At 39.4% G+C, this 17,758-nt stretch overlaps 1 protein-coding gene across 1 annotated transcript in view; it reads right to left on the bottom strand.

The window, feature by feature from the left end:
- Catsperb (cation channel sperm associated auxiliary subunit beta) overlaps window positions 1-17,758 on the bottom strand; it is a 204,910-nt gene that overhangs the window by 37,653 nt on the left and 149,499 nt on the right. The window contains exons 17-18 of the mRNA XM_052186706.1: window positions 14,167-14,360; window positions 2,242-2,574 (exon numbers count right to left, since the gene is read on the bottom strand). Of these exons, the coding sequence (XP_052042666.1) occupies window positions 2,242-2,574; window positions 14,167-14,360 (527 nt within the window). The remainder of the gene's footprint in view (window positions 1-2,241; window positions 2,575-14,166; window positions 14,361-17,758) is intronic.

The raw sequence follows: 17,758 nt of genomic DNA on the forward strand, positions 1-17,758 counted from the left end.
GAAGGCTTAGGTACTTCATTACTGTGTCAAGCCTACAGCCGCATTGACTCAGCTGCCCACAAAAAGATCTTCTGACCTGTCTTAGTTCTCTCATTGTTGCTATGACAAAAATACCCTGACAAGAGCAATGTATAAAAGAAGAGTTTATTTTAGCTCACAGTTCAAGGTACAGTCTATTCTGGTGGGGAAGTCATGTTGAAGCAGTTGGGCATTTCATCCACAGCCAAGAAGCAGAGAACAGTGTGTGAATGCATACACAAATCCCTCACAAGAATGCTCAGAGGCCTTTCCCCCTGGTGATTGCTATTTGCCAAGTTGACATCAGGAACCCCCACAAACTCTGAGCTTGGGATGACAGAGCTTTAAGGAGTTAGCCCTTCTTTCTATAAGGATACACACTAAACCCGATTCCTATCCCCTGAAACTTGTCTGCTGAACATTAGTGTTACTGACAATTTGTGCATGTGTGCACATACATACACACACACACACACACACACACACACACACCTTAAGTTAATCATAATGGACACTAGCAGCACCACTGTCTTTCCTATGTATATAATTTTTATCCTATTAACTCCAACCAGAAAAGAAGTCTGACAACCTCAAGCAACAAGTATTTCTTATTGATCATTCATTTAGCTCAACATAGCCCTTCTATGAGTTCTCTCTCTGCTCTCATCTACAATCTATGTCTTTTAATGTATACAATCTATGCCTTCCTGTTTTCCATTGCTACTCTGCAATGCTGCCTGTGGTTGTCCCAGGACCTGATCCTTTCCTAGCTAATATCTCTAATGGTTCATTATATCCCATTACTTCAGAGAAACTTTAGACCTGGAAGTTTTGGTTTCACATACTTAACATTCTTAAAAGTTCTTCAGATTATTTACTAATTCATTATTGTTGTGGGTATATGATGTGTGTGTATGTGTGTGTGTGTTCAAGTGCATGTATGGATGCCATGGTGGGCTTGTGCAGGCCAGAGAGTCACTTTTGGGTTAATTTTCTCTTCCAGATGTGGGGTCCAGAGGCCAAGCTTGGGTTGTCTGAGTTGCCTGGCAGTTACTTATATAAACTGAGCCTTTTCACTAGCTTTCACATATCATATGTTCTTTATTATTGTTGTAGTTTTATTTTAAAATTTGCTTACTTAACAATGCATGCACCTGTGTGTTTGTGTGTGTGTGTGTGTGTGTGTGTGTGTGTGAGAGAGAGAGAGAGAGAGAGACAGAGAGAGAGAGACAGAGAGAGAGAGACAGAGAGAGACAGAGAGAGAGAGTGTGTCTGCATATTAATGCAAGCATGGACATGAGATGGTGCTCTTGGGAAGGTCAGAGCACCACTTGTGGGACTTGGTTCTTCATTCTCTCCCTCCACTATGTTGATCATGGTTCTCAGGGGGAAGTCTTGGTGCAAAGTGTCCTAACTTGCTGAGCCATCTTGCCATCATAGCTTTATAGGTTTTAAAATAATTATGGGAAAATAAAAGATACAATATAGTAATTTCTGTAAAAATTTTTGGCTTGTATTAAATACCTGAAATCTGGACTGGAGAGATTGATTGCTCAGTAGTTAAGGGAACATGACATTTTTGTGGAGGGACTTGGTTAGATTCCCAACACTCACATGGTAGCTTACAACATATGTCATTGAGTTCCAGGGGATCTGAAACTCCTTTGTGGACACCATTGGAGAAACATGGTGCAGATACATGCAGGCAAAATACTCATACACACACACACACACAATGAACATATGAAGATAAATAATGCTGTAGCAAAGACATTAAAGCTTTCTTTTAGGAGGACAACAAAAAAAAAAACCCTATGCTTAATTTTGACTAAATTTACTAAAGTGTTGACTATGAATTTACTTCTATTTCCGCAGTTCTTCCCTTTGGTTTTTTGAAACAGGGTTTTTCTGTGTAACAGCTCTGGCTATCCTGGAACTTGTTCTGTAAACCAAGTTGTCCTAGAATTCACAGCAATGGCATGTGCCACTATTTGCCTGACTTATTTTAAAAATTTAAAAAATTTTGTCTAGATTATAGGGTGACTATAAACATAAAAATGTCTATAAAACATTTAGTGTAGAACTTAGAATATAACCATAATTAGAACAACCTCTGTTAGTAGTAAAATCCTGGTAATCAGGGAAGCCGCAGTGAATATCAAAGAGGGTATTTTATACTTAAGAAAAGAAACAAGTTTTTCTTTTCAATAAAAGGGAGCTTACCTTTTGGGATAATTTTAAATTGAAAATCTACTTTGTTTCCTACATCAATATACTTCACAAGATTAAGGGACATAAAATCAAGAGCATCTGAATGAATCCAATAATTACATGGTCTTAAACTTATGGTCCAAGCCCGTCGTCCTCCAACTGTGCCAAAGTTGTATAAGAACCAAGAGCCTGTTGTAAACTTCAGTGTTGAATTGATTGATTGAGGCATAGTAGCTAAGGCAGAAGCAGTCCGTTGACCTTTAATTTCTATAATCAGGAAGCTGCTATGGCCAGGTATTACCACAGACTTTTCTAAATCTGTAGGTTTAAATAGAATCTGGGGATCTGAAGATAATATAGAGAAGATATGATATAGAAGAAAACAGTCAATATTCATTGAGCAAGTGTGATCATAATTAACAAATGTTTCATCTAGATATTTAAAATAATTATCATAGCCTCAGAACATTTTCTAAACTTCAGTTACAACTAAATTTCAGTATTTTATAGAAAGTTCATTAAGAATATGTCATACGTAAAGCTATCCTTTAATGTTTAGTTTACCATCATTGTATAATATTCTCAGCAGAAAGGCTAGAGAGATGTGTACTAACCGGGGCAGCCCCAGCTGGGCATCTTTTCTGTTCTTCTTTAGGCAGTGGAGGGTAAAGAGCCAGAGGGTAAGACTTGGTCTTAGGAGATACAGGGTAAGACTTTCTCTTATGAGATATTTAGGGTTGCTGTATAATAATAAAAAGTTTGCTTATCTAAGTCTATATTACTATTCTACTGTAGCTGACCAGGATTCTGTGTTCCTCTGAGGTCAGAAACTGCAATCTTTGGCACATAGCACCTTATTCTAAAACAACAGTAGATTAAGTAAAGGATTAATTGCTAGAGCTCTTTCACTTTTGACCTGATGCCTCTTGTTTGTCAGGCTAGGGGAAAGTTTGGAGCAATAAACTTGTATTGAATTAGGAGAAGAGGATAACACTCACAGAAGAAAAAAATTTTATGTAAACAAATATGCATAAGTTCACATAAGTTCATATACAGATTCACACATGCTCATTTATACATTCCATTCAAACCAGTTGGGCCCAACTTGCATGCATTCACAGAATTATATACTTACACACCCATCCATACTTACATATGCATATGGAGCAAAGACCAAGCACCGGTGCAGAAAGAACTCACTCATTCTAGATGGAAAATGAGCTCCAATCTTTCTTACATAGAAAAACAAATCTTCTACCCTTTTAATACTAAATGAATTAAACCTAAGTTTGTAAGAAAAAAAAAGCTCTGTTCCTTTTAATAAGACTAAGCCTGCCTTGTTATTGAGAAAGGACCTGTTCTGTCCCATGGTAAGGAGAAGCCTGCCTACTCCTTCTGCTCTCTACAGCTTCTTCTTTTTTTCTTTCTCCCTTTGCATGCTACACATTGATTTCTTAGTTTTTTCCTGTTACCTATGATTTCTAAGTTAGTCCACTCTACATTCTCCTTCTAACCTTGCTGTCTCCTCCTACTCTGAAGTCACAATAATACCCTTCTCCCTATGCTGTGCCTATACTTCTCAGTTCTTCTTTAGTTCAGTTCTGTCTAAAAGGTGTTCTGTCTAAAACTTCTCACCTCACTTCTTCTCTCAGCTCAGTTCTGACTCTTCTCTTTGTCCTCAACACTTACACATCTTTCAGAATACATGATCACATGTTAAAAAATTCACCACAAGTTCACACGCAAAAAATCAAATCATAAATTGAAATAGAAGTTTAAGACAGAGAATGTTTACATGCATATCCATTAGGGGTGTGAATAACCTCAGCTCCAGAGGTTTGTGGCAAGTTAAAAACCATAACTAAGTTCTTAAGGAAGTTTTGCATAGATAAACCCAGTCAACCTTTTATCTTCTGTCCTATCACCTAGGACTTGTCCTATCATGATAATAAATCATTAGTTTCCTTTTTATGACCTTTGGTTAATTGTTTTACAGCCTCTCAGAATGTGCTCTGAGTGGGAGAAAGTCTGATTACTATCTAAGAGCAATTAACTGGTGACACTTGGGAGACTGGAAGAGTTCTCATTGCTATTTTGACTATCAGAAAAGGAGCTAATAGCAGTCCCACTATAAAAGAGCTTAAAAATCACTGATATAACTTTAGGAATTCCTATAGGATCATCATTAAGATGTAAGAAGTCATCTATTTGTATATATAGCATCACTACAAGACAGTACATCTGCATAGATATGCACAGATCTGCTCCAAAGGGATGTGCTATTATTTAGTGATTGTTATATATGTTTAATAATAACAGGAAAAGCATATTAATAGCAGGAATCTTTTCTAAAATGAATCCCTTATAGCCTTGCTTAATAAGGGCAAACCTGTCACAGATTATATAAGAATATGAAGCAGGTCATTTCAGGGAGACTACCTGCTACTTATTAGCCTGTCTCATTATGGCTCCTGAAAGGTCAGTGATTAAGAACATTTGCTGCTCTTCCAGAGGACCCAGGGCTGGTGCTCAAAATCTTCTGACTTCTGCAGGCTTGGATAGTGCATACATATATATATATATGAAAGCAAAACATGCATACACATTAGCTAAAAGACATAAACCAAGACAAAATTTTGCAGGAAAAATAAAACACCCACAAAAGAATCTATTTTCTCCCCTTTCCCCCTCCTTCTTTACCTATCTCTCCTATCTTCTTGTTCTTTTTTTGTTCTTTGTGAATCATAAATACTTACACTTCATATTTTAAAAATAAGCATTACATTTATTATGTTTATTTTTGTTTTCATTGCATGTATGTAAGTGTACCACAAACACAATGGTGCTGGCAGAGAAAGAAATGAATGTCACAACCCCTAAGACTAGAGATACAAATAGCTGTGTGTAGGATTAGTGAGGTTCTACATCTGCTCTGCCACAGGGCTCCAGCTGCTGGGGAGGCAGGACACAGTAGTTTTTACTGTACTAACCTTACACCATTCCTGGGCAGATGTCAGGGAATAGGGAAACACAGTCTGAGGTCCTGGGGACAGCTGGAGTTGGCTTGGGATCCCCGGGCCTGCAGGGAGGCTGGGGACATTTGATTCTCAGACTGTTGGGCACCCAGGTGCCACTGGATGCCATGAAAGAGCTGAAAATTGAGTGGAGGTCCACAGGCTGGATCTAGCCCAGGGCTGAGGGTGAAGAGAGGGGAACTCTGATTGAATCGAGAGGGCAGGAGTCCTTGGCTTGTTGGTGGGCAACTAGCTTGGCTTGGTGGTCATGGCTGGGAGAATGGAGAGACCTTGTATGGGAGATTAGATGCAGCTCTATAGGCGAAGGCCTTCTCTATGGCTCCCCATGAGAAAAGGGAACATGGAAAACAGTCCATGGATTTAAGGCATTTATTGTCATGGTGGAAAGTGGATGAGTAAAACCATACACCACTTCTCAGGAGAGGCCTGAGGTTAAATACATTTTTGCAGGGAGGAATATCTGGGAAAGAAAGCTTAATTAGGTAAGCCCTTCAGGCATTTAGGTACCTCATTAAAATGGAGATCTGGCTTGAGCCTATTTGATCTGTGGAGGGGGGTTGGGATATTGTCTTTATGTGACTTATGGCCACAAATCTATGGAGGGCTGCAGTCTCATGTCAGGAGCTTAGCATCTGGCAACAAGGCACAATGACTGCTGTCCCTTTAGGGTCACTGGGGTTTCTAAGCTTAGCTCAACCAGGAACCAGGGTGTCTTTCATGATCCTACAGTTGTGAACTACCATACTAGGGATCACACTGTATCTTTTGTAAGAGCATCAAATGTGTTTAACTGCTGAGCTAACGTTCAAGCACTGGACTTCAAATTAAAACCATACCATGAATCATGACACACTGAGAAAAGAGTAGACAGAGAAATTTGGTTCTGAGGCTCACCTTGCCCTTGAGGTAAGAGAAATATGAGAGAGAGCGAGAGAGCGAGAGAGCAAGAGAGAGAGAGAGAGAGAGAGAGAGAGAGAGAGAGAGAGAGAGAGAGAGAGAGAGAGAGAATGAATCTCAGGGGCTCTACTTCATGCAAGGCAACTGACCCAACAATCTTCTATTAGATTTAGTGTATTCGGTTTGATGTTGAGGTCCTTGATCCATTTGGACTTGAGCTTTGTGCAAAGTGACAAATATGGATCTATTTTTATGAAACAAGAAAGCTTCTGTAATGCAAAGGATATAGCCAATAGAATAAATGTGCAATGACAGATTAGGAAAAAATCTTCACTATCCCCACATCCAATAGAGGGCTAATATCCAAAATATATAAAGAATTCAACAAGCTAACCACCAAGAAACCAAACAAGCCTATCAAGAAATGGGTTTTAGAAGAATGCACATGGAATGCAATCTCTGATAAGTGGATATTAATTAGCCCAGAATCCTTGAATACCCAAGGCACAAATCGCATAACAAATGACTCCCATGAAGAAGTATGGAGAGGGTCCTGATCCTGGAAAGGATTGATCTAGCATTGGAGGGGAATATAAGGACAGAGAAAAAGGAGGGAGGTGATTAGAGAATGGATGGAGATAAGAAGGTTTATGGGACATATGGGGAGGGGGGATCTGGGAAAGGGGAAATCATTTGGAATGTAAACAAAGAATATAGAAAATAAAAATATTAAAAAAAGAAAAAGAAATGGGTTTTTAGAGCTAAACAGAGAATTCACAACAGAAGAATCTTGAATTGCTAAGAAGCACTCAAGAAATGTTCAAAGTCCTTGGTGATCAGGGAAATGCAAATCAAAATGATCCTGAGATTCCTCCTCATACCAATCAGAATGGCTAGGATCAAAACCTTAGGTGACAGCACATGATGGTGAAAACGTGGAGAAAGAGGAACACTCCTCCATTGCTGGTGGGATTGCAAACTGGCACAAATCTGGAAATCAATCTGGAGGTTCCTCAGAGAACTGGAAATAGATCTAATTGAAGATCCAGCTATACCACTCTTGGGCATATACCCAAAAGATACCCCACCATACCACAGGGGCACATGTTCCACTATCTTTATAGCAGTCTTATTTGTGATAGCCAGAAGCTGGAAACAACCCAGATATCCCACAACAGAAGAATGGATACAGAAAATGTGGTTCATTTACCCAATGGATACCCATCTATTAAGAACCAGGACATCATGAATTTTGCTTGCAAGAGGATGAGTGAGGTAACCCAGACCTAAACGGATATGCATGGAGTATACTCACTTATAAATGGATATTAGCCAGAAACTACAGCATAACCACTCTATAAGCCAGAGCCAAGGATTCCAAAGAATAAGGAGGTAGGATGGTTGAATCTTTCTCAAAAGGGGAAATAAAATAGATATGGAAGTTGTATGGTGGAACAAAATTAAAAGGAGAGGGGATAGGGAGAAGAGCAGGGTTGGGGTAAGTTGTAGGGAGAGTGAGGGACACAAAATGGAAATCAGAAGTTAGAGCCAGGCAGGTGGCATCTCCAGGATGCAACAGAGAGCTAGGACAGGGGTGGGAGGATATCCCAGGTTGTCTATGGGAGCAACTCTATTGAGACTACAAGCACTTGGGGATATGCATCCTGAAGTGGCCACTTCTTGTAACCAGGTAGGACTCCCAGTAGAGGGATAAGGATAGCAATCGACTCACATAAGCTTTGACCCAAAATATGTGTCTTGCCTTCAGGATGTGTAGGGGCAAAGACAGAGCAGAGAAAGAGGAAATGGTCAGCAAATGACAGGCCCAAACTGAGACCCATCCCATGGGCAAATACCAATCCCTGACACTATTAATGATACTCTGTTATGTTTGCAGATATGAACCTAGCATAACTGTTCTCTGAGAGGCCCCACCTAACAGACAATGGAAACAGATGCAAAGAACCACAGCCAAGCATTAGATGGAACTAAGGGAGTCTTATGGAAGAGTTGGGAGAAAGATTGAGGGACCTAAAGAGGACAGGGACTCTACAGGGTGACCAACAGTGTCTACTAACCTGGATCCTTGGAGGTTCTCAGAATCTGAAGCACCAACCAAAGAATGAGCATAGGCTGGACCTATCTCCGCCAGTGCCCCCCCCCCATTGTGTAACAGATGTGCAGCTTGGTATTCATACAGGTTCACGAAAGCCAGAGCAGGGGCTGGCCAGAAATCTGTTGCCTGCCTGTGGATCCTGTTTTCCTAACTGGCTGCCTCGTCTGGCCTTAGCGGGAGAGCATGCACTTAGCACTACAGAGAAATGAGAGGTGCTGAGCAGGCAAGGGGTGTTGAGGATTTATCTAGGAAAGATATCCCTTATCTCAGAGAAGAAGGGAGAGGAGAATGGATGAAGGTCCCCTGTGTGTAGGGGACTGGGAGGAGAGGAAGGTTGCCATTGGGATATAAAATGAAAAATAAAAAAAAAGAAAAGAAAAGAAAAGGAGAGAGAGGGGGACAGGGGGTGCAGAAAGGAATGGAGAGAAAGAGAAAAGACACAGAGAGAGACATACAGAGAAAGAGAGACAGAGAAAGTAGGAATAATAGAATTGTGAGTAGGATCTGCAAAGAATTTGGGGAGGGGAACAAAATATATATTACATGTTTTTTTTCTATAGAAACAAACAAAACAAAACAGGTTCTTGCTGTGTAGCTGAGGCTCACCCTGAATTCATGACTCTTCTGTCTCTGAGTCCCACATGGTAGGGTCAGGGGTGAATCACCTCTTGGCATTCAACTTTATTCATTCTTTCTCATTTTACCTCCTTCTTTTTGTACTGGAGCATGCTTAGCAGATGCTGGTTTGCCAATTGCATAAATAGGAACCTAAAATTTAACATAGCCTTCCTCCTGTTGACTTGCCTTTATGTAGTTTCTCTGCTTTCCTCTATGGTTTGTCAATATTACCTGCCCACTCACAGAAGACTATGTGATCATGTTCAAACAGAGTCACAACAGGCCATTCTAGCAAAATGCTCTAATGCCTTTTTAGTTACTCAGAGTAAAACCTAAATCCTTCATTAAATTAACAAATAGTTGTGTGTGTTTGTGTGTGTAGTTGTGTGTGTAGTTGTGTGTAGTTGTGTGTGTTTGCATATGTGAGTATAGGTATGCTCAGAGAACAGAGACATTGTGTCCCCTGGAGTTGGAGTTCCAGGCTGTTCTGAGTGCCTGGGATTTGTGCTGAGAACTGAACTTGGGTCTTCCACAAAAGCATCCACAAAAGCAAAAAAAAAAAAAAAAAAAAAATACTTTTTCAACATTGAGCCACTCATCTAGCCCCAAAGTCTATTAACTTTTGTTGTATCTGTATCATTAATAATTAGAAACAGAAGTATCCTTTACAATAGAGATTCAAATACCTTCTGTTTCTTTTGTTTGTTTTTGTATTTCAAGATAGGGTTCCTCTGTATAGCCCTGGCTGTCCTGGAACTCACTCTGTAGACCAGGCTCACATCAAACTCCTAGGGGTCTGTCCCCTTCTGGTTCACAAATGCTGTGAGTAAATACATATCCTACCACTTCCAAGTTCAAATTTATTTTTATTATGTAGGGTAAATTTTCCATAATTTTTGAAAAAATTTGACACAAATTACCAGAGCCTTCTAGCCTGGCGTGGGTTGAAAGGAGACACAAAGTAGAACTCTGTTGTGGCTTTAAAGACTGAGGATCTCCACATGTTCCAGCTCTCTATACTGAATGCTGATGATAATTTCTAAAAAGTCCTAAAAGCATTCTTGCTAATTCTGAAGGTTAAAAGGCACTGGGTCAGGGGATTAGCACCTGTAACCTACCAGGAGATTAAATGATGTGGCCTTTCTTCTATCTGTGCAGGAATTGCATGGCTCTAACTTTCAACCTGTAAGTTGAAGTCACAGGAAGAAAAAGGGACACTTTGAAAAGTTAATTTAGCATTTATTTCTAAGATGTAAAACATTTCCTATGAAAACTCTCTAAGAAAAAGGGGGAAAGCACAATGATCATGATGATCCTAAGAAGGACAAGAGAAATTTGTGTGCCTTTGCCTTCAGCTCTCTATACTGAATGCTGAGGATAAGTTTTACCAAGTCCTAAAAACATTCTTGTTAATTCTGAGGGTTGAAAGCCACTGGTTTAGGGGATTACATAATACATTATCACATAGTAAAAAGTTCATCACAGGTTTTACACATAAATTCAAATCACAAAGTGAGTAAGAAGTTTGCAACAAAGAATATTTACAGGAGTGTCCATTAGCAGTAATTAGCTGGCTACTTCATCACCTTTTATAGCTCCAGAGGTTCATGGAGAATTAAAAACCATAACTAAGTTCTTAGTGAAGTGTTGCATAGATAGATAAACCCAGTCAACATTTTATCTTCTGTCCTATCACCTTTAATAAATCATTAGTTCCCTTTTTATGATCTTTGGTTAATAATCTGAGAACGTCTTGGAATGTGCTCTGAGTAGTAGAATGTCTGCTTACTATCTAAGAGTCAATTGACTGATGACACATGGCAGAGTTCTCAATGCAGTTTTGACTATAGGAAAATGAAAAGGATATAATAAGCAAGCCCACTATAATAGATCTTAATAAATAGAAACTTGAAGCAATCCCACTAAAATCAGGGACTAGACAAGGCTGTCCTCTCTCTCTCCATATCTTTTCAATATAGTACTTGAAGTTCTAGCTAGAGCAATTAGACAACATAAGGAGGTCAAGGGGATACAAATTGGAAAGGAGGAAGTCAAATTATCACTATTTGCAGATGACATGATAGTATACTTAAGTGACCCAAAAGCCTCCACCAGAGAACTCGTACAGCTGATAAACAACTTCAGCAAAGTGGCTGGTTATAAAATCAACTCAAGCAAATCAGTTGCCTTCCTATACTCAAAGTATAAGCAGGCTGAGAAGGAAGTTAGGGAAATGACACCCTTCAATAGCCACAAACAATATAAAGTATCTTGGGGTGACTCTAACCAAACAAGTAAAAGATCTATACGACAAGAACTTCAGGTCTCTGAAGAAGGAAATCAAAGAAGACCTCAGAAAATGGAAAAATCTTCCATGCTCGTGGATTGGCAGGGTTAATATAGTTAAAATGGCCATCTTGCCAAAAGCAATCTACAGATTCAATGCAATACCCATCAAAATCCCGACTCAGTTTTTTACAGAGTTAGAAAAAGCAATTCTCAAATTCATCTGGAATAAAAAAAAATCCTGAATAACTAAAACTATTCTCAACAGTAAAAGAAATTCTGGGGGAATCAGTATCCCAGACCTCAAGCAATACTACAGAGCAATAGTGTTAAAAACTGCATGGTACTGGCACAGTGACAGGCAAGTGGACCAATGGAATAGAATTGAAGACCCAGAAATGAATCCACACACCTATGGTCACTTGATCTTCGACAAAGGAGCCGAAAACATCCAGAGGAGAAAAGATAGCCTTTTCAACAAATGGTGCTGGTTCAACTGGAGGTGAGCATGCAGAAGAATGGGAATTGCTCCATTCTTATCTCCTTGTACTAAGCTCAACTCCAAGTGGATCAAGGACCTCCACATAAAACCAGACACACTGAAACTAATAGAAAAGAAACTGGGGAAATCCCTTGAGGACATGGGCATAGGGGGAAAGTTCCTGAACACAACACCAAAACCTTATGCTCTAAGATCAAGAATTAGCAAATGGGACCTCATAAAGTTACAAAGTTTCTGTAAGACAAAGGACAGTGTCAAAAGGACAAATCAGCAACCAACAAATTGGGAAAATATTTTCACCAACCTTACATCTGATAGAGGGCTAATATCCAATATATACAAAGAACTCAAGAAGTTAGACCACAGGGAACCAAATAACCCTATTAAAAATGGGGTACAGATCTAAACAAAGAATTTTCACCTGAAGAAATTTGGAAGGCCAAGAAGCACCTTAAGAAATGATCAACATCATTAGTCATTAGGGAAATGCAAATCAAAACAACCCTGAGATTTCACCTCACACCAGTCAGAATGACTAAGGTTAAAAACTCAGGAGACAGCAGGTGTTGGCAAGGATGTGGAGAAAGAGGAACACTTCTCCACTGCTGGTGGGATTGTAAGATGGTACAACCACTGTGGAAATCAGTCTGGCAGTTCCTCAGAAACCTGGACATGACACTTCTGGAGGACCCTGCTATACCTCTCCTGGGCATATACCCAAAGGATTCCCCAGCATGCAATAAAGACACACTTATGTTCAAAGCAGCCTTATTTATAATAGCCAGAAGCTGGAAAGAGCCCAGATGTCCCTCAAAGGAGGAATGGATACAGAAAATGTGGTATATTTACACAATGGAATGCTGCTCAGCAATTAAAAACAATAAATTCACAAAATTTTTAGGCAAATGGTTGGATCTGGAAAATATCATCCTAAGTGAGGTAACCCAATCACGAAAGAATACACATGGGATGCAATCTCTGATAAGTGGATATTAATTAGCCCAGAAGCTCTGAATACCCAAGGCACAATTAGCATAACAAATGACTCCCATGAAGAAGTAAGGAGAGGGTCCTGATCCTGGAAAGGCTTGATCTACCATTGGAAGGGACTCTCAGGATAGAGAAAAAGGAGAGAGGTGATTGGAGAATGAGTGGAGAGAAGGTTTATGGGACATATGGGGAGGGAGGAACTGGGAAAGGAGAAATCATTTGGAATGTAAACAAAGAATATAGAAAATAAAAATATATAATAAAAAGGTGACAATAAATAAATAAATACTGATATAATTTTAGGAATTCTTATAGGATCATCATTAAGAATTAAGACGTCATGTATTTGTCTATATAGCATCACTACAAGACAGTAGATCTTTGTTGATTTGCAAAGAGCTGCTTTAAAGGGTGGGCTAATATTTCATAATTGTTAAATATGTGATGATGATAGGAAAAGCATAATTAATTTCAGGAATCTTTCCTAAAATGATTTTCTTCTGAGTCTTGCCTACCAGAATTCTATCATAGATTTTAATCAAAAGTGGAGTCATCTCAGGAAGATAACCTGCTAGTTATTAGCTTGTTAGCTCCTGACATGTCTCACCATATATCCTTGGCTAGCTTGGAACTGGATATCTATACTAGATTGCCCTGAAACTTACAAAGATCTGCCTGCCTCAGCCTTTGTCTCCTATATGCTAGGATTAAAGGTATTGCATCATCATTCCTGACCTCTTTTTAATAGAGTTTCAAAATATTTCATCAAAATGTAATTTTGATTAACAAAAAATTCCCATTTCTCTTACTTCTTCTGAGTACTGTTCAAAACAAAGTAAATCTCACTGTAATAAATAATAAAAACTAAGTATGAAAATATATTAATGAAGTTGTAAGTATATTTTGTTACATTATGAACAACTGATCCTGTAACTTAAGTATCTGTAATCTTTTATTGGTTTACAGTTGGACTAGAATTTGGTAATAAGGATAGTATTGAAATGGTAGATTATTTGTCTAATATATACAAGATTTAGGATTAATCATCCAGCAACACAAACATATATATATACATTCTCACATTCATACACGTATAAATATACACACACATGCATACATACATACACAAACACACACACATACATGTACCCATAATTCACAAATACATGCACACACATACACACTCACAAACACATAGGAATACATACATCCACATATATAATCACACCTAAACGCACACAGATACACATACACACACATATACAGATAACCACAAATACACACACATAAACACATATACAAATTTATATACAGACACATCTATAAATATACATACATATACTTATATATATGGATATACATACATATTCACATACACACTCAACATTGAGTGTGTATTGAAACAATTACATTAAAAAGGAACATGTAATCCTCTCAAAATGTAACTTTTAATTTTTGAAGCTAACAGAGATAGGTTATATTATTTTACTTACCATTTGATTGAAGATTGAGTGTGTAGGATATGTTTCCAGAATATTTAATTTCAAGATCGCTAAGTAAACAAGGGCTTTCTTTTGAGTCCTCTATCCCAAAAGGTTCTATTATTTCTGCGTGAATAGATGACTCAAATCCTGTAGGCTTAGTTGTATGCATATATACATTTCTGATATAAGAAACTCCAGTTGTACTAAAAACAAATCAACAAACATAAAAAGAATGGATATCCGAGTAGCTTAAAAGAGCAGGCACAATAATGTGTAATTTAAAAATAAAATAAATGAATGTTAGGATTGATAATAGTAATATTCCAGCTATGATTATTTGTCAAACAGTTGTTCAAACACTTTAGCTGTTGGCAAAATGAAATATACAACATAATTTTTCACACTGCAAGTGAGCAAAAGTTATCTATGCATTTGTCTATTTATCTATCTACCATCTGTCTGTGTATCCTATCTATCTATCTATCTATCTATCTATCTATCTATCTATCTATCATCTATGATCATTTAGTGCTGGGGATCAAACCTAGAACTTCATGAATGTTAGACAAATGCTAAATCTCCATCCTACAAATATTTTTAAATGCCTGTATTCAAAAGATATAATACTTGAATGGAAATAGCTGTGTATTCACTATTAATATGAATATAAATCAAGAAAAATTTTCTAGAAAGCATTTCACCACTTCACATGTTAATGAAAAAATTTTAAAAAAGAAAAGAAAATGAAAAAGAGTAATGACTGCTCCTAGGTGTGGTGGAGGGGAAAGTTTATTGTAGATAAGATGAAGAGAATAGACAAGGGCATCCAGAAAATTGCAGACTAAAAATAGCCATAAAGGAGGGAGTGGGGAGAAAGAAGAGAGCTACATATACAAATCCCACCAGGAAAGAGCTGGTCTCCCAGGGCTGACCAGTGAGACACACCTGGGAGTAAAGATAAGACCACCAGTTCTGTTCAAATTCCTGGCCCAAGAGGTACCCACCCAGGGCCCTTAGGACACAGGAACCAAGGAACAGCTGGGGACAGGATCCTTCCGGTTTCCTTCTGGACCCCAGAGTTGACCATGCACCACAGCTCTGAATAACCAAATTCCTCCTGTAGAGAACTGGTCTCCCATGAGTACTGAAACACAGATTTGCAGGAGGGACATGCCACACTCAGAAACAGCAAGACCAGCTAACACCAGAGATAACCAGATGGCTAAGGCAAGGGCAAGAATATAAGCAACAGAAACCAAGTCTACTTGGCATCATCAGAAATCACTTGACCCAACACAGTGAGCCCTAGATATACCAACACACACAAAAAAAACAAGACTCCAATGTAAAAATCACATCTCATGATTATAGGAGAAATTAAGGAGGACATAAATAACTCACTTAAAGAAATACAGGAGAACACAGGGAAACAGCTAGAAGCCTTTAAGAGGAAACACAAAAGAACTGTCTCCTGAGAAGCTCTGCCAGTGCCTAAAAACTACAGAGAGGGATGCTCTCAGCCAACCACTGGACTGAACACAGGGCCCACAATGGAGGAGCTAAAAAAGATCCTGGGGGCGGGGGGTGGGGGGGGTGGGGGCGGGGGGGGGGGGCAGAAGAGCTTTACTAGGTACTCAGGAACTGAGCACATAGGCTGTTCATCTGCCAGACTTCCAGGCATGGGACCTGTGTCCTGCCTGGAGAGCAGCAGAGGGAGAGAATCCCCTCAGCCATATTCGCTGCCTGCCACAGTAGAAGAGCACCACTAGGTACTGTATCACCCTGAGCTTTAGATCTCTGGGGTTGCAAACCACCAGGGGTCTGCCTGCACCCAAGAACTGAGCACATAGGCGGTTCATCTGCCAGTCCACCAGGCATGGGGCCTGTGTCCTGCCTGCAGAGCAGCAGAGGAAGAGAATGCTCGCGGATTCCTTTGTTGTCTGCTGGGGCAGAAAAGCATCACTAGGTACTGTATCACCCCGAGCTTAAGATCTCTGAGGGTGCAAACCGCCAGAGGTCTGCCTGTGCCCAGGACCTGAGCACACAGGTGGTTCATCTCCCAGCTGGTAGGTCATGGGGCCTGTGTCCTACACAGAGAACAGCAGAGGAAGCAACTCTCCATGGCCATCTTCGTGGCCTGCCAGGGCAGAAAAACATCACTAGGTACTTTATTATCCTGAGCTTAAGATCTCTGTTGGTGCAAATCTCCAGGGGTCTGCCTGCGCCCAGGACCTGAGAACATAGGCGGTTTATCTGCAAGCCAGTCGGTTGTGGGGCCTATATCCTACATGAGAATCAACAGAGGAAGTGACCACACACACACACACACACACACACACACACACGCCATCTTTGCTCCATAACAGAGCAGTCTGAGAATACCTGCTTCACCTTGACAACCCAAGTATAACATGTCTTGAGGCAAGACTGAGCAAGACTCCAAAGGCACAAAAGAGGAAGGCAGCATATCAGTAATCTGTGCCAGAGGAAACCCAGTCAACCAGTGTTGCAGAAATAGCCTTAAAGGTCCACAGTAGGTTGAAGCACCAGCCAGTGAAGATGGCTAAAGGCAAGTGTAGGAACATTACTAACAGAAACCAAGGTATTATGGCAGCATCTGAACCCAATTCTCCAACAATAGCAAGTCCTGGATACCCCAACACACCAGAAAAACAAGAGTTGGATTTAAAATCACTGGTAAGGATGCTGTTAGAGGAACACATGAAGGACATAAATAAATCTCTTAAAGAAATTCAGGAGAAAAATGATCAAAAGCTAGAAGCCCTTACAAGGGAAACACGAAAATCACTTAAAGAAGTTCAGGACAATATGTGTCAGAAGTTTGTAGCCAATAAGGAGGAAATGCAAAAAACATTTAAAGAAATACAGGAGAACTTTGATCAACAGGCAGAAGTCATAAAAGAGGAAACACAAAAATCTCTCAAAGAATTAGAGGAAAACACAAACAAGCAAATGACAAAACTGAACAAAAAATTCCAGGATCTAAACACAGAAGTAGAAACAACTAAGAAAGCACAAAGGGAGACAACTTTGGAGATAGAAAATCTTGGGAATAAATCAGGGACCATAGATACAAATATCAACAACAGAATACAAGAGATAGAAAAAAGAATCTCAGATGCCGAAGATACTATAGAAACCATGGACTCAACAGTCAAAGAAAATGCAAAATGCAAAAAGCTTGTGACCCCAAACATCCAGGAAATCCAGGACACAATGAGAAAGCCAAATCTAAGGATTATAGGCATTGATGAGAGTGAAGATTTACAATTTAAAGGGCCAGCAAATATCTTCAACAAAATTATGGAAGAAAACTTCCCTAACCTAAAGAAAGAGATGCCCATGAATACACAAGAAGCCTACAGAACTCCAAACAGACTGGACCAGAACAGAAATACCTCCCGTCACATAATAATCAAAACCCCAAATGTACTAAACAAAGAGAGAATACTTAGGGCAGTAAGAGAAAAAGGGCAAGTAACATATAAAGGAAGACCTATCAGAATTACACCAGACTTCTCACCAGAGACCATGAAAGCTAGAAGATCCTGGGCAGAGCTCATGCAGACTCTAAGAGAAC

Source organism: Apodemus sylvaticus, chromosome 6 (assembly GCF_947179515.1).
Source record: "Apodemus sylvaticus chromosome 6, mApoSyl1.1, whole genome shotgun sequence".
Classification (NCBI taxonomy): Eukaryota; Metazoa; Chordata; class Mammalia; order Rodentia; family Muridae; genus Apodemus; species Apodemus sylvaticus.